The sequence below is a fragment of the Mauremys mutica genome, chromosome 2 (genome assembly GCF_020497125.1).
Source record: "Mauremys mutica isolate MM-2020 ecotype Southern chromosome 2, ASM2049712v1, whole genome shotgun sequence".
NCBI lineage: Eukaryota > Metazoa > Chordata > Testudines > Geoemydidae > Mauremys > Mauremys mutica.
The window spans coordinates 6,364,293-6,386,983 of NC_059073.1; the positions used below are offsets into that span (position 1 = coordinate 6,364,293).

At 50.6% G+C, this 22,691-nt stretch overlaps 1 protein-coding gene across 8 annotated transcripts in view; it reads right to left on the minus strand.

Annotated features, from left to right (window-relative positions):
- ARHGAP39 (Rho GTPase activating protein 39) overlaps positions 1-22,691 on the minus strand; it is a 377,904-nt gene that overhangs the window by 149,018 nt on the left and 206,195 nt on the right. For all 8 annotated transcript variants that reach the window (XM_045004343.1, XM_045004344.1, XM_045004342.1 and 5 more), the window contains one exon: positions 2,794-4,201. In XM_045004343.1, coding sequence (XP_044860278.1) covers positions 2,794-4,201 — 1,408 coding nt within the window. The remainder of the gene's footprint in view (positions 1-2,793; positions 4,202-22,691) is intronic.

Consider the following 22,691-nt stretch of genomic DNA (forward strand, 5'->3'; position numbering starts at 1 on the left):
GGACACACGGTGAGAGAACACCCTTGGTCCCAAGGAGCTTACAGGTTACACAGACAGAGGGGGAAGTATTGTGTCAGTCTTACAGATGGGAACTGAAGGCCAAGGAGGTTAAGTGACTTGCCCAAGGTCACACAGGGAGTCTGTGGCTGAGCTGGGAACCGAACCCAGAGTTCCCGAGGGCTACTCATTCTCTCAAAGCTCTATTTGCTTGGATAGATTTCCACAGGACACAATAACCACCCACTCTATCAGGTGGTTCAGACTGATCCCCACCCACAAAATCCATGTCAGCCAGGATAAACTCCCCAGGCTCCACTCCCTCACACATGAACCTTGGAGTCTGTTCGAAAAACACGCCCACCACATCTCCATATCTCATAACACAATAACAAGGGGACATTCAGTGGAATTCAGAAGGTGACACATTCAAAACCAACAAAAAGGAAATATTTTTCCACATGCATAATCAGACTGTGGAACTCAACGCCACATGATGTCATTGTGCCCAAAAACTTAGCAAGATTCCAAAAGGGACTAGATATTTATATGCATAGCTAGATTATCCAGAGTTATAGCTAATGCCAACACAGTTTTTGGAAGGGGTATTAAACCTCCTGCTTTGGAATTTAAGCCAATCTCTGACTAGCAGGGATTAAAAGAAAGACCTAGCGTGGGAAGGCAGGTTACACCACATCTACCTACTGCGGGGTTTCTTGTAGTGTCCTCTGAAGCACTTAGTCCTGACCACTGTCACAGACAGGACACTGGACTACACGGACCTCAGGTCTGATCAAGTGTGGCAAATCCTACAAGGGCTTTGCTGGGCCAGGACAGTGAGTTGAGGAATGTGCCGTGCCACCAAACTAGGGGGCTATTAGCAACCTGAAAGGTCAAAGCTGCCATGACACCTGCTGGGTAGAGAGATGTCTCGGGTAGCCAGGCCCAGCCTGTTTAGAACTGCATACAATAGGCCAATCCCTTTGATTCTCCCTGGGCACCAGTACCCATTGGCAGGCACAGACCATTCAGCCCCACTGGGACGTGCTGTCAATATGAAGCTCCATTTAATAATATAAATTTCCAAAAGGTCTCCAGGTGCAAATGCCGCTGAGGTCACAGTCAGAGTCTAATCTGGAGGTGCCAATGGCATGGATCATTGTAGCCAGGTCCTGCATGTGAAAAGACAGGTGCAACCTTCTCGCCACATGCAGCTGGAAATAGCGTCTGACCACAGCAGTTCCCTGAGCATTCAAGGATCCAACCCAGCCCTTACAGTAACAGATGGGGGGTCCACCCAGGTGGGGGAGGAGGCGGATATAGATCTCCACTATTTCTAAGGGGAATGCTACTTTGCACTTCCTTAGTACCTGTCATACAAGGTTCTCAAGTGTGTTACCAGGAACAGTGCTGGAGTGTTCTGAATCAGGATTTCCTCTCCTAAATGTTCTATGGTTTCCCTTTACTCTTTATAGAAACTCTGCCATGAAGACCCTTGTGTGTCTGGCTCACCAGCGCAGTGAAATGGGGTAGTCTCACCCTGACTATGATCCAGAGTGTCTCAGGAGGGTTATTTAGTGCTAGATCCTGCACCCACTAAGGTCAACGGTGACTTTTCCACTGGTGTGAGTGGGAGTGGAATCAGCCCCTTGGCCAATTAAAAGCCTTAGGCTTTGCGGTCCTGGCGATGGAGATCTCTGTGCAGAGTGGCTTCCCGCCACCCTTAGAGAACAGTAGGGAGGAGTCTGGAAATTCCAAGGAAGCTGTTACGGCCCCTGCCGCAGCCTCCGGGCTAGCAGCTGCTAAGAGGCAGACAGCACTCCTTATTCCCACTTAAGCAGTCTTCACCATGCATGCAGCTTCTGCCTGAAGAGCCAAGTGCACTCCCCATCCTGCCTTCCTTGCCGTGAGCTGACAGCAAATTGTACTGCTGGCTTCTGAGCAGCTTCCCTTTACACTCAATACAAAAATCATCATCATCATACAGGCCCCAGGTGGGGAGAATCAATGCCTGCAAAGTTCACAGGCCCCTTTTTATTGGCACAGCAGCCCGCTGCATGGCAGGAGCGCCAGGGCATGCCCATACAGCTCAGGCACAGGGCTATACTTCAGAAAGAAAGTCAATGCGAGCTGAGCGGAGCAGCTGGAGCCTGACAGCCGCTCACTCCCTGCAGTTAATCCTGCTGCAGAGTGACAGCAGGGCGGAGTATTTTACAGGGAAGGAGAAATGGCTAATAAAACCAGAGGCCTTTCTTAGCAGTACGTAAAGCAGAGCAGAGCATCCTGCAGAGCCAGTCTAGGCCCGTCATTCGCATGGCAGCAGCTACTTTTGCATGTGACCATGTGGGGGTGCCCTGCTGGAGTCCCGAGTGGGCTACGGCTGTTACCTGAACCGGGATCCAACCCTGGGAAAGGACACTCTGAGGAACATCCCTGCATTGACTCCTAGGGATCCACGGGGCTGGACCCCCGGTCAGGATTGAAACCGCTCTGGGCTGGCTTTTGCCAGTCACGTGCCTTTCACAGGGTATCCACGCAGCACTGTACTTTGCCACCGCCCGTTTGCACTGACATGCCTAGCAAAGGCTGTGTTAAATCTGAATCAGGTGGGAACCCTGATGGATACCACGTGGCTACAGCATCACGGTAAGTGCTGCACTGTGAGTAAATGAGTGCGGGGTAACACTTACACCTTACGGAGTGCGTGGTACGCCAGGACGCAGTGTGATGCCCAGCCCCCGCAGTGATGGGCACCTTAGATTAGACAGCCAAACCCTGCCCTGCTGTGCGTATTACCTGAGATGGATGCAGGTAGGGCTCTGGAGAAGCCAGGTTGGTCTGCACAGACACACTCTTCTCCAGCAGGATCTGAGGGAAGCCCAGCTTCTCAAAGGTATTCCTCTTCCAGTGCTTGCTCTCCTGCTGTGCCAGGGCCTCATCCTCGCTGAAGGCCCGCACCACGGGGCCGGGCATAGGTAAAGGCAAGGCGCCATCGCTCTCATAGCCTGAGCCGTCCTTCTGGGAATCCCAGCTGCTCCGCTGCTTCATGTGGTAGTGAGCCTGCTGCGCCTCCCAGGCCAGCCGGGCCTGGGCCAGGAAGGGCTCCGGGAAGCCCCGCACTGCCTCGGCCTCGATGGATTTGCTCTCTGTGCGGTTCATCTGGGGCCTGTAAGTGCCGGGCATGGGCCTCTCCTCTGCCATCAGCTGCTCGTTGAGCGCCTCCCGATCCCCCGAGCCATCCGTGGAGGAGGTGTTGAGGTCGTGGGACAGGGAGGGCTTCCTGCTTTTCCTTTTCCTGGTGCTAGGTGAGTACCCTGTAGAAGACATGGTGTCCTGCTGACTGGACCATGACATGGAGTCTTCCCCCTGGGAGGCCTGGCTCACGGGCTGGCTGTGTCGGAAGTCAGCCCCTTCCATGCTGCTGTAGTCCCCAGACCTGATCTCCAGGCGCTGGTCCCTCACCAGGCAGGGGCTGTGCTGCAGCGAGTACGAGCCGCCTATGGGGTTAGGGGAGTATTTGTGTCGCAGGCCCGTTTTCAGCTTGGGGCTGGAACCGGACTGCTCCACGTAAACCAGCTGCCTTACATACTCCTTGCCTGCAGGGCTGTACTCCAGGCTCATGAACCTCTCAGGGCATTTCTGTTTGGTCAGCACCAGCTGCTGGTAGGGGGAGTTGGGGCCCTGCTTGGGCGACTGCAAGAATGGGTGGGGTTTGCGGATGGGTGATTTCTGCGGGGAGCCCGCCTTGTAGTTGCCGCTGGCTTCATACTGCATGTCCACCGGGGGCTCGTCATAGATGGGGGCCTGGTACTCCATGGGGGGCTCCTCGTACAAGGGGGGCTCATAGGCGTAGCGAGGAGAAGATGGCTGCGACTCACTCGAGTGCTTCCGGTGCTGGGACTGGAGCGGGGAGCAGAACGAATCCCCCCGACCGAGCAGCGGGGAGCAGCTGCCCACGTGGTCAGCCCTTTTCAAGAAGGGAGACTGCTTCCTCTCAGGGAAGAAGACGGAGTTGTCAGTGTCAGGGGCAAACGTCTGCAGGTTGGGGGACTGCTGGCCCCCTGACGGCCTCCGTGAGCGGGTCCCCTGCTGGTTGTCGGTGGTGTAGCCATTGCCCTGGTGCATGAGGAAGCTCGGCTCGCGGTCCGTCACCTTAATCAGCATGCGTTCCTTGGTGCCGGTGTTCCATCGCAGGGAGGACGTCCTGTGCGAGGCAGAGAACACACAAGCCATCGTCAGAAAGGGAGGGACAGGGGGAGTGGGGTGTTTTCATGCAAAGAATAAAGAGCATTTGCCTGAGAATTTTTATACTGTGTGTTAGGTTTCCAAAAGATACCCACTTCCACCTCCCAGGGGCACATACATTAGCATAAGCAGGTGGCATCCCCACCCTGCTCCCAACACAGACATACACACCGGAGACATCCAAATTTAGTTCCTTCCAAATAAAAACCTCAGCCCAAGCTTCCTGAGTTAAGTTGTTCCTAGAGTTTTTCCCTGCAGGATCTCCTGTGTCTCTACCTAGTTCCTTCTGCCTTAGAAACTCTTAAACCTTTTATTCACCTGAGTTGGAGGTGACAGGAGCCATTTGGTCTGGGTACCCTGGTGAGTTAGCAGAAGAGCTCTGAAGTTCTGTGCCGTGCTCTACGCACCTGGCTCTCCATCACAATTATTTAACACACATTCCATTTGCACAGAAACAAAGGTTCCCAGAAGGCGGCCAACCTTTCTCCACTCCCCCAGCAAGAGTGATGGGCCTAGCCCAGCAGCTGAGACAGTGAAGTCAGCCTCTGCCAGATCCTTGAGGGTAGCAAGCTCCTGTCTAACGCCCTCCACTGAGATCACTCGGCACTGTTCCCCAGACAGTTACATCGAGGGAGCCTCTCAACTGCTGCTGGGGCACACGCAGAGAAAGACCGCACTCATGGCCGGAACTGCTTTGGTGGATTTAACATAACTAATTCAAGTAAACAGCAACCAAAACAGAACCACATGGAACCATTTTAACCCAAGGGAGGTCACAGATCAAAGGCTTTGAGTGCCCGGACTGGGTTTATAAGTGCCTTGCTCTGGAGAACTGAGCCGCGGGTTGTAAGCCCCCCATGGAAGGGATCTGGGGTAGTGATTTTGAATGCCCGAATTGAGACACTTTAAAGGGGCCTGATTCTCAGTGGGCTGGTAGCTTGGCATTTTCTAAACATCAGGCCCTAAGGTGTCTCAATGGAGGCAGCCAGATTCACTAGTCACACCTGAAAGCCTTGGCCTGGGCCTAGTTTGTCTGTCTGTCTGAAGCACCACGCACTACTGTGGTGCTCTACGTGCAAAAACTATGGTAAGAATTCAAATTGCAAAGTCGAGCACTCAGACGTTACAGAATGCCCCCTTTTGTTTGCACTTTATGACAGTCTTTTAAGGACATGATCACATACTGCTTTTCCCACAAGAGCCGCGTCTCATTCAGTGCACAGGACAGAGCGGCTCTAGGAACAAGTCAAGGCTGTGTAGGGATTGAGACTGTATTCCATAGGCTCCCTGCCTCGTTTGCTGAACAAGCTGAGGGGTGGCAGTGAATGAGGCAGGGGACTGCAGGAAGAGGAAAGGATGGTCTCATGGTTAAGGCTTCCCTGGAGAACTGGATTCTATCCCCACCTGCCACAGAGTGTGTGCGTGATGCTGGGCAAGTCACTTAAACCAACTTTTCACGGATGGTCTCTAATCGCACGTTCCTCATTTTCAGGATATCCAACTTGAGACCCCTTGTCTCATTGCAGAAGTGCCGCACACATGCCCAAAGTCAATGGAAGCCGTGCTTTGAACATACAAAGATGTCATATGCTGCTTAGTACTCCAGAAATCAAGTCCCCAGACATCTCAAATTGGGCATCCAAACTTAGTGGACACTTTTGACCTTAAAATCTCTCTGGGTGAAATCCACAAAGCAACTTAGGTGCCTAAACGCCAGAGTTAAGAGTCGAAATCCCTCTGCGGGGCACTACTGTGACCCACAAAACTCCCACTTGGCTGCCACCTAAACTCATTTGGAGCCTAATCTGCCATTGTAAAAGTTCCCATAGCGCCTAACCTGGGGCATGCCCATGGCTGTCTCCCTCTACGCATCTGGACACTTACCTCCTGCCTACGCCCCAAAGCAATTCAGGAACAAGGGGAAGACAGGCATTCAGCTGCCTAAGTCACATGCTGGATGGGATCCAGCAAGCAGCCTCTGAGCATGTCTAGTGTAGCAGGTTCAAAATCCAAACAAAATCCGGTGGAAGGGATACAAGCCGTATAACTTTTAGGCCAGTGCTCAGTGGGATGTGGGAGACCCAAGTTCAATTCTGCCATCTCTGCCAGAGGGGGAGAAAGGATTTGCATAGGGGTCTCCCACCTCTCGGGAGAGTGCTGATGAGGGGTTCCCTCAGTCTCTCCTGCTGGAACTGTTCCACAGTGTCTCAATAATGGGACCAGTGAGAGGAGGAATGATTCTGTGCTCCGAACGCCTACCTGGGGAGGTGGGAGCCCCCAGGTCCAGCCTCCCTGCTTCAATCACGCTTCATTATTTACACACAAAGGAACAGCTTCTAGAGGAGAGGCAGAGGGGGCCCCACATCAGGCTATCCCATAGCTCTGTGGCTACAGCATATTTCTGAAAGATGGGGGACCCCTATTCAAAATCTCTCCCCACATCAGGCAGAGGGGGGAACTGAACCTGGGTCTTCTACATCCCAGGCAAGTCTTTTAGCCCCGGGACTAAAAGTTTAAGGTGGGCATCACCTAGGGCTGCCAACTTTCTAATCACACAAAACTGAACACCCTAACCCCGCCCCTTCCCTGGGGCCCCACCCCTTCTCCAGGGCCCCACCCCCACTCACTACATTCCCCCTCCCTCTGTGGCGCACTCTCCCCCCCCTTCACTCACTTTCACTGGGCTAGGGCAGGAGGTTGGGGTGCAAGAGGGGGTGAGGGCTCTAACTGTGGGTGCGGGCTCTGGGGTGGGGCCAGAAATGGGGGGTTCAGGGTGCGGGAGGGGGTTCCAGGCTGGGGCAGGGAGTTGAGGTACAGGAGAAGGTGAGGGCTCCAGCTGGGGCTGCGGGCTCTGGGGTGGGACTGGGGATGAGGGGTTTGGGGAGCAGGAGGGGGCTCCAGGCTTGGGGTTGGGGCCAAGGGATTAGGAGTGCGGAAGGGGGCTGTGGGTTGAGGCGGGGGTTGGGGTGCAGGAGGGGGTGAGGGCTCTAGGTGGGGCTGGGGATGAGGGGTTCAGGGTGTGGGAGGGGGCCTGAGGGCTCTGGGCTGGGGCTGCGGGCTCTGGGGTGGGGCCAGGGATAGGGGTTTGGGGTGCAGGAGGGGGCTCCGGGTTGGGCAGGCTCAGGGGTGGGGTAGGGGGTTGGGGCTCATGGTTGGGGGCTTACCTCGGGCAGCTCCCGGTCAGCGGCGCAGCGGGGCTAAGGCAGGCTGCCTGCCTGGCCTGGCACCGCGCTGCGCCCCGGAAGCGGCCGGCAGGTCCGGCTCCTAGGTAGGGGGGCGAGGAGGCGCCATGTGCTGCTCTTGCCCATAGGCACCACCCCCCCCAGCTCCCATTGGCTTCAGTTTCATTTACTGGAGAAATTCCTACGGGCACCAACCAGCAAAGTGCTTTAAATCAGTAAAAGACAGACCAGAGCCCCATATTCACTGTGCAACATCGCCCCTTCCACCTTCCCAGTCCTGTTACAGGGCAGTTAAGTGAGCCAAAGGGTTTCCACTCCTCCCACAGAATTCCCTGCCCAGCACAGAGCCAGGCTCCGCACCCTGCCCTGCCCAGCCAAAGGAACTAAAAATGTCAAGGTGAATCTTCGCATTCATTTACTGAGGAAAGTCTTTAGCCCTGGTCCTTAGCAAGGTCTTCAGAAGAGAAAGTGAGAGACCCTCTTCTCCCATTGCTCCCTCCCTACTTTTTATTGGGAGGTGAGTCCAGTAAATTGGAGGCGTCTCTTGAACAACTCTCTTGCCACCTTCCCAGTGTTGCCAACTCGCATGATTGTATTGCAGGTCTCACAACGTTTGGTGCTTTCCATGAAGGAACACAGATTCTAAAGCCATGGGATTAGGCAAACATCTCAGCTATGACTCAAAACCAAGCAAGCTTCAAGCCCTCATTTGCGGAGAAAAGTTTGGAAGCAAGAATCCTAAGAGCTCAAAATCCAGAAGACAAGAGGTAAGGCACCCAGCGTTCATTATTTTTAAAAATCCCATGATTTTTGAGCCAATTGTGACTTTTGGGGGCCCGACCAGTGATGTGTGAGTCCTAAGGCCAAAGGGGGATGGGTGCTTATGGTCAGCAGACTTGGTTCCTTTTCAGGAGGTGGAGGGGGGAAAAGCTTTTGCAGTCCTTCCTCCCAGCCCCCAAGTTAAATGATAAGACAGCTCAGAGATATCGTTACAAAGTGTTTCTTGATTGTTTCACGCCCCAGTACCACAGGGCACCTGCTCCATAACAACAAAGCACAAACACACCTAAAAATGATTTAGGACCAACAGCTTTGTTTATCGGGATGGCTGCTTGATGTTTATGGACCCCAAAAGACAACTCAAAACGCAGAGGAATCTATTATGGACATTTTTAAAGCCCTCCTTTCCCCTGGAGAAATATGGCCTCTCATATTGGGCACTGCATGGGGCCACTGGCTTTGCTATTTCAGCCACACTGTCCCATTTGTTTGCAAGGGTACAAGCCTCCAGGAGTCTGTGAGAGTGTATTGCTTCCTTCCCATCACACCCAGCTGCTCCTCTTCGCTGAGTTACACCTTCACAAGAGTGCACACCAATAAACCCCCCACATAGCTACCATGTCAGGGCAGCTGGGGTTAGCATGGCACTTGTGTTTCATATACACAGAATGGGAAAGGGAAATTCCAGGGTAAATTCAGCTGTCACAGGAGGTCGAAGCTAATTCATACTATTTCAAAATACAATATTTAACAAATAGAAACAACCGAAAATGGAGAGTCTAACCAGACCACGAGAGATCAATTCCACAGCCAAACACAACGCAGTTCATTCTTGTAGCATTATTTCCCGGACTCAGGATTGCAGCACAACTCTGGCCAATAAAGGGAGCAGCCAGTTATGTAAGTAACAGACAGCACGCAGCAAAGGAACTGGGACGGAAGGAATCAAGTCTGGTCACTGGTTGTGGTGAGAGGTGACCAAGCTGACAAACTAGGTATAGAACGGCGCAGTTCCCAGACACAATGCAGAAAACGAGAGGGAATACAAGTGCAGCACTTTCATCCTCACCAGGTGCGGCCGTTTCTGGGGCTGTGTTTAGGGTTCTTTCCATTTAAAAAAATGCTGTTCACTGTACATACAGAGCATAAACCAGCAATGGAGTCTGAGTTCCAAAGAAGACACTGGATTTACTGCAGATTTACACAGAGGTAAATGAGAGCAGAATCGGGCTCCACAGATGCAGATGGTAAGATGTTAATTATTTAGTTCTGCTGATGCTAAAGGTCATTTTCCCCTACTCTGCCTCACCTACATAGTACTCAGTTTACAATTCTTCTACTGAAAGTTTCCCAACTGGTTACATCATGAGTGCTGGGGACTGGACTAGGAGATTTCTCGAGGTCCCTTCCAGTCCTACACTTCTATGATTTTATGTAACACTTTATTTCAACCCCGGGAGCTAACGTGGCACAGTATGCATTGCACTGGAACCAAGACACAACATATTGCCCCAAACCAGCACTACGTTACTTTCTGATGCCTCCTCCAACATGCAGGAATAGCACTGATGTCGACTGAACTGCAAACCAGACTTCAGACACATCAATTTACTGCACAAGATTCCCATTAAACAACACACTAACACACACAAAATTGAATCAGAAGTAAGCAGGGGAAAGAAATGTGACAGCCCTGCACACACTCTTCTGCCTATCGCTGCCACTAAGCCAATCTGACACTCCTGCTGCTGGGAGGCGACTGCAAACAGGGCAGCTTGAGAAAGCCAGAGGTGAAAGTAAGCCAGTACAAGCCAGTACAGCGTACCGGCAAGAGTCAGTACGCCGTGCCGGACTGCACCAGCTTTCACAGCGGGGATTTAAAGGGCTCTGGGCTCCCCACCGCAGCTGGCAGCCCAGAGCCCTTTAAACCCCCTACCTGCGGCTCCGGCGGCCGGGCTGGGGCCGGATTTAAAGGGCTCTGGGCTGCCGTGGCTGCGGTCAGCCCAGAGCCCTTTAAACCCCCCGCCCACAGCTCCAGCGGCCAGGCTGGGGCCGGATTTAAAGGGCTCTGGGCTGCCGCGGTTGTGGTTATCCCAGAGCCCTTTAAACCCCCCGCCCACGGCTCCAGCGGCCCGGCTGGGGCCGGATTTAAAGGGCTCTGGGCTGCTGTGGCTGCGGTCAGCCCAGAGCCCTTTAAACCCCCCACCGCAGCTGAGATTTAAAGGGCTCAGAGCTTCCCGCCGCTGCGGGCAGCCCAGAGCCCCATTGAATCCGGCTGGGGCCAGGATTTAAAGGGCTTGGAGCGCCCCTCAGCGGCAGGAGCTCTTGGCCCTTTAAATACCTGCCCCAGCCCCGCAAAGCACAGGGTTCCCCGCGGCAGCCGGAGCCCTGGGCCCTTTAATTTGCCCCTGAGCTCTGAGGGCCTCCCAGCTACCTCTGCAGCTGGGAGGCCCTGGGTCTCCCAGCCACACCTGGTGCCCCAGGGCCTTTAAATCTTGAGGCCACGCCCCTTCCGGAGGCCACGCCCCCCTCAGGACTCCAGCAGTACAGATAAGTCCTGTAAGTTACTTTCACCCCTGGGGAAAGCCAAACACTAACAAGGGAATGAAAGAATAAAAGCACCTCGCTGATGTTCAGTGGGGATGGCTCAAAGGCATATTTGCAGTAAATAATCACCCTCCTGCATTTCCCCTTTAACAAGACAATGGCTAATGACAGAGTTGCGCTGGGATGATGCTGTTCAGCCTTGTTGCTGTTGCTACTCTAAACCTATGTGATCCAGCGCTGCATCTGGTGGAAGTGCAGTGTCAGAGGACTGGACTGGGGCTGGCAGGGATGACAGTTTTTCTTCTTTTTTAAATCCTAAGAGTTTTAACCTGACACAGATGCCAGTCGCCCTCCAAGGAAATTCCCCTTCCAAGGACTGAGGTTTGATTGGAAGGGTGATGCAGTGCTGGCACTGTAGAAGGTAGAAAGGGCACTGAGGGAATGTTGTCCGATAGTCTGTAGTGAGGATGGCCAAAGCATGGTGTGTGGGACAAAGGGCACACAGAGTTATATAATGCAGCCAGTGACTACCCCAGAGACTACAGGTCCCAGCATGCCATGTGCTATCTTGAGCCAAGCAGCTGGACACATAGTATGCTGGGACCTGTAGTCTCCATAGGCTGCATCTCTGTAATAAACAAGGGCAGTTTCATGTCAATTACACGCTGCCTTCAGCCTACTGGCTAGTTGCCACCACTGCAGCCGTCTCTTGGAGCACTGCCCTGGCAGATGGCAGTGAAGCAGTTAAATAGCTTCAGCTGGTTTCCAGGACCCAAAAAAATATGATTAAATTTTTGGTGAGTTCAGACATTTGACAGCATGAGAGAAACATCAATTACTTGCATTACCATGCAGGGCCGCCCGGGGCGGGGAGAGGGGCGCAATTTGCCCCAGGCCCCGCAGGGTCCCCCACAAGAATACAGGATTCGATAGTATTGCAACTTTTTTTTATGGAAGGGGCCCCCAAAATTGCTTTGCTCCAGGCCCCCTGAATCCTCTGGGCGGCCCTGTTACCATGGCACCAAGAAGTACCATTGTGCCTGGGACTGTGCTAGTTTACAGTAAGATCCACTCCTCTTTGGGGCAGAGACTATGGTCTAATTGATGCAGCAAGATGGGAGGACAACAGGCACATGGAATTGCTAAACAGAACCAAGACCACTGGGCTCTAGCTAGACCAGTATGCTGCCTCCAATGGCAGCCAGTCCTTCAGAGGAAGTGGCAAGAAAGGTTATTCTATACGGCCTGCTTGCAGTCTATGCTACTTAGAGATGGCGAGTAACAACTTGTGCTGCCTGTTTTATTTGCTCGTTTATTTACATCTCATAATTAAGAAAAATAATTCACTTAATACCGTTACGTTTATCCGCCATCACCTGATGCAGTGCTTTTACCCACGATGCAGTCAAATGGGGAACCTAGTGCAATGGAACACAAATAGCTCCGTGGACATCAGATCATCTCAGCAGGAAACCATAGGCTTTGCCAATAAAAGCCCTTCTATTTCAACAGGTTAGTCCTGGTACAATGAGGAGGAGGGAGAAGCTCTTACTGACTTTTGTTTCCAGAAAAAAACCTGCGTGCAGGGTAGTTGTAGCTGTGCTGGTCCCAGGCCATTAGAGAGACAAGGGGGGGTAAGGTCATATCTTTTATTGGTCCAACTTCTGTTGGTGAGAGGCAGCAAGAGAGACAAGAAAGAAGAAAAGCTGACAGATTAGGAATCTGGGGGGCGGGCTGCGGGAGGGCCTTGTGTACAGCCTTGTCCTGAGCAGGCAGGACTGAGAATTGCTGCATCCTTTTCCTGGAACGTAAGGCAAAGAAACAATCTTTGGGCCAGCTGCAGTGGTTGTGTTTTGTGTCATGCTGAAGAGGGCTGGGATCTTGTACTCAATTCCTTGCTCTCCAGGCTAGGAAATAGCTGGGACCATCCTGGTAGTTATTTTTCCTGATGGAGAAAGAGCGAATGACGCTTTAGTGGGAGCTCAGTCCTGTGCTCATGACTGGGGCCGGGGGGGAAGCAAGTCAGGCAAGGGGAGGATGACAAGAAAGAGAGAAGGGGGAGGTTTGGGAAGGTGTAATATAAAAGCTCCATCCTCCTGCTGACAAAACCCAAATTCCAAGTCCCCAGGAGCGTGAACTCCCACCTCTGGGATGAAGTCAAAGTGATGCTGGACAAGGTTTGTGCAGGGAAGAGATCTGGCCCCTGCAATTGTGCTGAGAAAGAAGGTTTGACCTTCAGGAAACCAGACCTGCCTTCAGCTTCCCTGGTAATGCAAGTGAAGTTCACTGTAAGAACTGGTTTCCCAGATGAATAAAGAATCCAGCACAATGCATTTCCAACTTGCAGCTGGAAGGCCTGTGATTTACATTCTAGTGGCATGTCCTCAAGTTATCCATTTCAACTCTAATTGGAATTTGCAATGAAATGAACATAGTTTTTCTTTATTAATAATTCATGGACAGAAATAATTATAACCTCAGCTCCGCAATATTAACTCTTTAGGACTGTGCCACAAGGAGCTGTAGAACCCTCGGTCTGTCCACACAGTCCCTGCTGAGCTGCTCCAGCCCTCAGGCCTTCACCTCTTCACTGCTGGGTGCCCATGGAGCAACAGGAAAGGGATGCTAAAGGGAGGAACAATGACACACTCAGAAATACACAAACAAAGCAGGAGTTTCCATCTGTGCTGGTGGCAGGATGACACAGGTCCAGCTCCCAATCAATCAATCAGCAACATGATGATCCCAACAGGGCTGGGATCCCAGTTCTTCTGCTTCAAGTTGGGGTAGTGCTAAGGTAGTGCCTGGGGCAGCAGAGAGCCCAGCAAATAACTTCCCCCTTATCACAAAATAAAACGAGAACCTGTATCACAGCAGTGGACATAGCTGGTGGGGGAACTGCGCTCTCCGGCTTCAGCAACAGATAAGATTATATAAATAGTCCAGGTCCTGGGCATCTTTGACTCTACCTAGTGCCCTCTACAAGGCGATATGACCATCAGTCTGACCATGTCAAAATAATAAAATAAAAACAACAAAAGTCCCTTAGAATCAGTCAATTTTGACTTGGGCAAGGACCAGCAAGTGTCCCCGTGGAGCACAGGCAGGAGGCAGCGGGCTGTTCCATGTGGATACCTGACTTTTGAGAATGGGACAAACCAAAATCTGTTCCTATCAGGGCTGTCAATTAATCGCAGTTAACTCATGCAATTAACTAAAAAAATTAATCAAAATTTAAAAATTTTATCACGATTAATCACAGTTTTAATCGCACTGTTAAACAACAGAATACCAATTGACATTTATTAAATATTTTGGATGTTTTTCTACATTTCCAAAAATATTGATTTCAATTACAACACAGAATACAAAGTGTCCAGTGCTCACTTTATATTATTTTTATTACAAATATTTGCACTGTAAAAATGATGAACAAAAGAAATAGTATTTTTCAGTTCATCTCATATAAATACCGTATTGCAATCTCTTTATCGTGAAAGTGCAATTTACAAATGTACTGTACATTTCTTTTGTTACATAACTGCATTCAAAAACAAAACAATGTAACTTCAGAGCCTACCAGTCCACTCAGTCCTACTTCCTGTGCAGCTAATCGCTAAGAGAAACCAGTTTGTTTACAATTACAGGAGTTAATGCTGCCTGCTTCTTATTTACAATATCCTGAAAGTGAGAACAGGCATTCCCATGGCACATTTGTAGCCGGCACTGCAAGGTATTTACGTGCCAGATATGCTTAATATTCGTATGCCCCTTCATGCTTCAGCCATCATTCCAGAGGCCATGCATGCTGATGATGCTCGTTAAAAAAATAATGTGTTAATTTAATTTGTGACTGAACTCCTTGGGAAGAGAATTGTATGTCTCCTGCTCTGTGTTTTACCTGCATTCTGCCATATATTTCATGTTATAGCTGTCTCGGATGATGATCCAGCATGTTGTTCATTTTAAGAACTTTCACTGCAGATTTGACAAAATGCAAAGAGGTACCAATGTGAAATTTCTAAATATAGCTACAGCATGCAACCCAAGGTATAAGAATCTGAAGTGCCTTCCAAAATCTGAGAGGGACGAGGCATGGAGCATGCTTTCAGAAGTCTTAAAAGAGAAACACTCTGAGGCGGAAACAACAGAACCCAAACCACCAAAAAAGAAAATCAGCCTTCTGCTGGTGGGATCTGACTCAGATGATGAAAATGAACATGCGTCAATCTGCTGCTTTGGATCATTATCGAGCAGAACCCATCATCAGCATGGACGCATGTCCTCTGGAATGGTGACTGAAGCATAAAGAGACATATGAATCTTTAGAGCAGGGGTAGGCAACCTTTGGCATGCGGCTCACCAGGGTAAGCACCCTGGCGGGCCGGGTCAGTCTGTTTACCTGCTGCGTCAGCAGGTTCAGCCGACCACGGCTCCCACTGGCCACAGATCGCCACTCCGGGCTGCAGGAAGCAGCGGCCAGCACGTCCCTCGGCCCACGCCGCTTCCCACTGCCCCCATTGGCCCAGAGCGGCAAATTGCGGCCAGTGGGAGCCGCGATTGGCCGAACCTGCTGACGTGGCAGGTAAACAAACCGGCCCGGCCCGCCAGGGTGCTTACCCTGGCAAGCCGTGTGCCAAAGGTTGCCAACCCCTGCTTTAGAGCATCTGGCACGTAAAGCTCTTGTGACACTGGCTACAACAGTGCCATGTGAATGCCTAGTCTCACTTTCAGGTGACATTTTAAACAAGAAGTGGGCAGCATTATCTCCTGCGAATGTAAACAAACTTGTTTGTATTCGCGGTTGGCCGAACAAGAAGTAGGACTGAGTGGACTTGTAGGTGCTAAAGTTTTACATTGTTTTATTTTTGAATGCAGTTATATTTTGTACATAATTCTACATTTGTAAATTCAACTTGCATGATAAAGAGATTACACTACAGTACTTGTATTAGGTGAATTGAAAAATACTATTTCTTTATTTTTACACTGCAAATATTTATAATAAAAAATAAATATAAAGTAAGCACTGTATTGTATTCTGTGCTGTAATTGAAATCAATATATTTGAAAAAGTGGAAAACATCCAAAAATATTTATATAAACGGCATTCTATAATTGTTTAACAGTGCGATTAATTACGATTAATTTTTTTAATTGTGCGATTAATCATGATTAATTTTTTAAATCACTAGACAGCCCTAGTTTCTATCCTTCTCCAAACTGCAATCAGATGATACAGGGTCTGGTTTGCGGTTCTGAGCATCTGTAACTCCTATTGATTTCAACAGGCACCTCTGGAAATCAGGCTCAGAGACTTTCTGGGTGCTAGCAAACTGGGTCAGATTTAAACCACCATCTCTTCTTATAGACTAACCAGGGCTTGTTAACAACCCCCTGAGAGGCCCAGATAAAACAGTGCCTCAATTCTTCATCTCCCTCCCATTTGTGTCAGGATGTCCTTGTCTGTATCACTGTGGTGCCTGAAGGGTCCAACCAAGCTAGCTCCAGTGTGCTAGGTGCTGTAGAAACACAAAACGCGAGACAGTCCTGGCTTGAGAGAGCTCACAATTTAAATAGATAAAAGACAGGAAAGGAAACAGAAGCATAGAGAGGGGAAGTGACTTGCCCAAGGTCAAACAGCAGGTTAGTAGCGGATCCCAGAACAGAATCCAGATCTCCTGGCTCCTAATCCAGTGGCTAATCCACTGGACCATACAGCCACTGCATCAGTCCCGCTCTGTGCTTAATGGTTACTTCAGAAAAGAACAAACTCCTTCCAGGTTTATTTTCCCAGCCCCCCTCCTTTTCTCTTTTAAAGAGATTCTCTCGTTGAAACATGCCGAATGGAAGGTGCTGGAGACAGACTCCCTCTATCCACAGCAAAGACACGGGACAGGCAGTACTTTCCCCCAGGCTGCCCCACACATAGGCCTCAGCCCTGCCACCCTACTTGGAGGGGTTGAGAAGAGAGTTGAGTCTCCATGGCCCATTCAACCCTTGGCCTCTCTCTACGAAAAACAAGCAGAGTTTAGCACCAGTTTTGGTGGTGACTGATGGCGACACCTGTCCCACTAGGAACTCGTCTGAGAACCAATACAACTCACTGTGCATAAAGCAACAAAGAGCGATCAGACTATAACAGACTTCTGGTGGCTACTGACTTACTCGGCACTTCTACAGCACCAGTGAGCTGGAGGTAGAAGGTTTCAAGCCCCATTCCAAACACTGATCACCAATGCTCTCCCCATGACGTGAATGCTCCCAGCAGTGAGCCACTACTGCTCAGATCAGCTCCTACTGGCGAAGGACTCCCCAGTTCCTTCGCAAAGCAGCATGCAGGCTGTCCCCAGAGCTTCGGGGAGCCACAGCGCCTCCGCTGATTCCGAAGTGCAGCTACCAGGCCTCAAACTGAAAAAGCTAAGCAAATTCCAAACGTATTTACAACTACAGATTTGATGTGAAATGTCACATTTCAGTTTCGCCCATTCAAATTAATGCCTCTAATTCCCTGCTTGCTCCAGGCGCAGCCTTCAATGACATGCCAGGCAGGCTGCAACACTGACAGAATAAGAGCTGGCAACAGCCAACGTGCACCGATGTACAGAATCTCTTCCCTGGCATGTGATTCTTTCAAAGCTCTTAAACACACACATCTTTGTTTACCATTACTGACTCCTCTGCCTTGAAAAAGGAACTGCAGGCGCTCTGAAGAATAGGTTGGGAAGCAATTTATTCAGATCTATAGAGAGCCTGTTAGCACCTTTAATTACATTTATACTGTAAAACCTCCCCATCTCATAGCACCACATAAAATTAAATTTAAAAAACCTCCCTGCACTGCTTTCAATAAAACTCGGCTAGAAAGCAGATCCTTGAAGTGTGCCTTGAAGGTCATAAAAGGTATGTCTACACTGTAATTAAATTCTGCAGCTGGCCCAAGCTAGCTGACTCGGGCTAAGGGGCTGTTTCATTGCAGTGTAGATGTTCGGGCTCAGGTCCCACAAAGGGTCTCAGAGCCAGGGTTCCAGCCCAAGCCCAGATGGCTACACTGCAATTAAACAGCCCCTTAGCCCAAAGCCCACAAGCCCAAGTCAGCTGGCATGGGCCAGCCACAGGATTTAAATTGCAGGGTAGACACAGAATCATAGATGCAGGATCTGTTGTTTCTAAACCATCTCCACTTCACTCTAAAAGTTTTCAGGGACACCCCTCGCCAGCTGAGAAGACTCACTGCAGATCCATTCCATGAGCTTATGATGAAACATGGGGTTCTCCAAAACTATTCCATTACTTGGCATGGGCACTGGAGGAGTCCAGGGCACTCAGAGCACATCGGGGCTTACATTGGTGGTCTAGATAATACTTAGTCCTGCCATGAGAGCAGTGGACTGGACTAGACGACCTCTCAAGGTCCCTTCCAGTCCTATGATTCTATGATTTATACCTGGTAATAGATTATGAGACTGGGAGCTGTGAAAGTCATTTTGGTGAATTATGGCCATATCGCCTCCAATTTAACACACTTCAAATAGGCAGAACTTTGTCACAAACAGGTGTAACGAGCGCACCACACACAGATCACCTGGGTTAGCTCGGAGATAGGAGGATTATTTTCCATTAGATAGATCTGTGTATCTGAAAAGTCCAATGGTTGGGAGGGTTCTCCAATCCATCTGCCCTGCACTCAGTGCCCCATGTTAAAAGACAATCAGGATGAGGAGCTTGTGTAATTTTTAGAAGCGTAACAATTACCTGCCTCACAGGAAAGATCTGAGGCCAAATTCATCAATGTCTGAGTAAGGTGGTCGCAGCTCTCTCCCCGTCCGTCAGGGCGGGAGACCACGCTCCCTTCGCTACGACACTTCTCGAGCGCTTCAGTTCAGGGGGAAATTAGCTCACAGTTAGTGTCCCAGGCCTGCAGAAAGGCCGAGCAGCGATAAGTCTATAGGCCCGGAGCCCTCAATCAGGGCGGAGCGACACACAGTTAATGGCTCTGGCTAGGGATTTGGGAGAGCCGCAACGAGTCTATCTGCCCAGGCCCTCAATCAGGGCGGGCAGGGGTGAAAGTCACTTAAAGGACTTACCGGTACTCCGGAGTCCTGAGCGGAGGCGTTGCCTCAACTGGAAGAGGGGGGCCGTTTCAAGATGAAAGGCCCTGGGGTTCCGGCTGTGGCTGGGAGCCCCAGGGCCTTTAAATCACCCTGGAGCTACCAGCTGCAGAGGTGGCTGGGAGCCCTGGGGCTCGGGGTGAATTAAAGAGCCTGGGGCACTGACCGCTGTGGAGCTCCAGGCCCCAACCGTGGGAGCCCTGCCACCGCTATCCCGGGGAGGCAGGGCTCAGGCGGGGATTTAAAGGGCACAGTGCTCCTGCCACTGCGTACCAGTTTACTTTCACCTCTGAGGGTGGGGCAGTAATCCATTAGGGGCTCTGACTTACCGTCAGTCAGGCAGAGCAGTAGAGAGTCTATTCGCCTGGGGCCTTCCATCAGGGTGGGGCAGCAGTCAGTTCAGGTAAGGGGCTCTGACCGGCAGTTGGGCAGAGCAACAGTGGGGAGATTAGCTCTCTGGTGAGAGTCAGCAAACCCTCTGGCATCCTAGTTCAGGCGGGTGCCAGACCAATGCAGGCCTCCTGCCCACAAAGGGGGAGGCTGCCACCCCTGACTTTGGGATGGCAGGGGATAGGGGGATGCAGGCCCTCCCACTCCAACGCGTCCCAGCCCAGGGCTCTAACAGTGGTGGAGTGATCGGCGGGAGGGATAGCTCAGTGGTTTGAGCATTGGCCTGCTAAACCCAGGGTTATGAGTTCAATCCTTGAGGGGGCCACTTAGGGATCTGGGGCAAAAATTGGTCCTGCTAGTGAAGGCAGGGGGCTGGCCTTGATGACCTTTCAAGGTCCCTTCCAGTTCTAGGAGATAGGTATATCTCCTATTATTATTATAGCAGGGAAATCTGACCGCAACACGCTGGCCGGCTTGCAATCACTCACACAGCCGAACCCTATTCGGCTTCCCTGGGCTCCTTCCTACATTCCCGTTCCGGGGTTGTCATCAATCTCGCTCAGGTAAATGGCAAGTGGCAGCCCCAACAGCTCCTCGCTGTCCCCGGTGTCTGGCAGCTCCATCCTTCTGGGTCTCTGGCACTGTAGCAGCCTCCGTCAGATCTGGGCTCCAGCAGTGGGGAAGAGACATCCTGCTCCTCTGGCAGCTCTGCCCCAACTGAGCTAGAGGGCCGGCTTTTTATAGTTCCGGTTTCTGTTCCTGCCCCACCCCTATGCTTCCGGCAGAGTGGCTGTGGGTATCCTGACTCCGCCCACCAGGGGGCAGTCGCAGCTCTCTCCCCATCCGTCAGGGAGAGAGACCACGCCCCCTCGCTACAGTCTGTAAAGAGCTTGAGATCCTCAAGTGGGAAGTGCTAGAGACCTGTATCATCTTATTAATTCTTCACCGAGTCCTTACGTTGGCATAGAAGCTACTGGAGATACAGGCTGCAAGCACATTTGGGAGAACACACATACCGATTTCCTAGCTAATTTCTCTCTCTAAACGTCTCTGTTACCTTTTCACAGCACTTGTCCTTTTTGCCCTTCAGAAAAATCTATGGAATGTGTCCAGTTATGGGTTTTGCAGAAAAATGCCCACAAAGAGAGAGACAAATATGTCCCCATATGCATCTCTCTCGTGTGCACTGCTTATTGTTGTACAAACTGAGAATTATGCTTTGCTTCAAGCCTTCCAAAGAATTGCTACAGGCAGGGAGCCCTCTTTAGCAAAGCTGCTCTGGTTCTGCTCGCAATGCCTCATCTACAGCAGCATCTGAAGAGGCAAAAATAATGGCAGACTCGGCTATCTGTAAAGCACCCATGTTACAGTAAAAATGAGTGTGTAAAGTGGTACGTAATGAGATGTTGGCTGCCAGAGTTCTCTTAAGAATGGAGGTGGCTTTGCGGGAACAGGAAAGCTCTCAATTTCCATGTTATACGGAAGCAGAATATACAACACACTGGAATTCTCTATACAAATACACCCATACACTTGTATGAGTAAAACACAGCTCACTAATGAGATTCTGCCATGTACTGAACAAACAGTAAGTGGTGAGTTTTGAGGAGGATTTCAGGTAGTGAAACACTCATCTTCATCATCAGCGCATTCTGAAACTGAGGGCATGGCTACACTTGCAGATGTAGAGCACTGGGAGTTAAACCCGCCTTCATAGAGCGCAGTAGGGAAAGCGCTGCAGTCTGTCCACACTGACAGCTCAAAGGGCACTGGCATGGCCACTTTAGCAGCTCTTGCAACGGCTACAGAGAGCAGTGCATTGTGGTAGATATCCCAGCATGCAAGTGGCTGCAATGTGCCTTTCAAATGAGGGGGGTGGGGTGGAGTGAGACAGGGAGTGTGTTGTGTGTATGTGGGGGGAGAGAGAGTGGGTTTTTGGGGGGCTGAGAGCATGTCAGCATGCTGTCTTGTAAGTTCAGACAGCAACAGACCCCACCCTCCCACACACACACAGCATTTCACAGTAATGGTTGCTTTGTCTTGGAGCAGATAAGCATGCCAGCTGTCAGAAATGGAGCTTTCAAAGGGCATATCCCCATGCCTGCAGTGATTCCAAAACAAAGTCAAGAGTGGCCACTTGACTTAAGGGGATTATGGGACACCTGGTTCACACTGATGCCCGGGCGTTTCAGCCAATGCACACCAAGTGTTAATCTTCTCGCCAAGGTGGAGTACCAGCAGCGCTGTAGCCGTGGAGTCAGAGCGCTCTACATGCCTTGCCAGTGTGGATGGGTAGTGAGCTAGGGTGCCTGGGGCTGCTTTAATGCGCTCTAACTCGCAAGTGTAGCCAAACCCTCAGATCCAGACAATCCTAAACTCCTGCCAAGGGTTTGAGAATCCAAACTGACACAAATTTCACAGCTGAACCCCACAGAAGGTGACCAGTTAAAACACTGATCTGCTCACACCCAATTCTTGGGAGTAGGGAGATCGAACCCCACACCTGAGCTCTGCAGCTCAATACTCAGCTGGAATTGTGAACTCTGCTCCTGTTAAGTTCTCTGCCTTCTCCAAACATCACTGCTTCTGCCAGTGTGATCAGATCTATTCTGGAGGGACCTTGAAGAAAGGGGAAAATTCACTCTTCATGGCTACTGATTCTCTGCAAGGCTGAAGGGTGGGGACCGTATCAAACTGTGTGTTTGTACAGCACCTAGCACAAACGGGGTCCTCGATCCTGGTTAGGGTATCTAGGGAATACCACAATACAAACAAAACAAAACATACATACGTGACCAACTGGCCAGTAGAAGTTAGACTGCAGTGGTCTGTAATAAGGGCTGTAATAAGCTAATGTCCCTTTCAATCCATGGTGACTTGTACTCAGTAAAAGGCCAAGATGCTCTAGGCTGGGAACATTTTTCATGCCCATAGAACTGGAATTCAGTGCCCAGAGATCACACGCAAGGGGACTAAATGAGAAGGGACACAGGCGATTGTCACTGATACGCTGATGCAAATTGGTCAGGAAATAGGTACAGGGGTAAAGCAGTGTCATTTGAGCCGTCCATCACTTGGCATGTGAACAACGTGAGAGTAACTTCAACGCCAATGATGCAGAAACGCAGTAGAGCAGGAAAAGCAACTAACAGGAGGATGCAAGGTAAAGTAGGATGGGGGTTGTGTTATCTCACACCATCTGTTTCTGGCATACACTCCATCTCCCTGCAACACGCAAATGACACTCCTTTCACATGGCCAGTTCATCATTAATATTTGACATTTATACTGTAGTAGTGTCAGACATCCCCCCTCCCCCCGACCCCCCAGTCAAGACCAGGGACGACCTCGGAGATCTCTAGAAGTACTTCAGTATTAACATTAGCTACACAAAGACCCAGTCCTATCCTAAACAGTCTAAGATTGCACGTCAAGATTG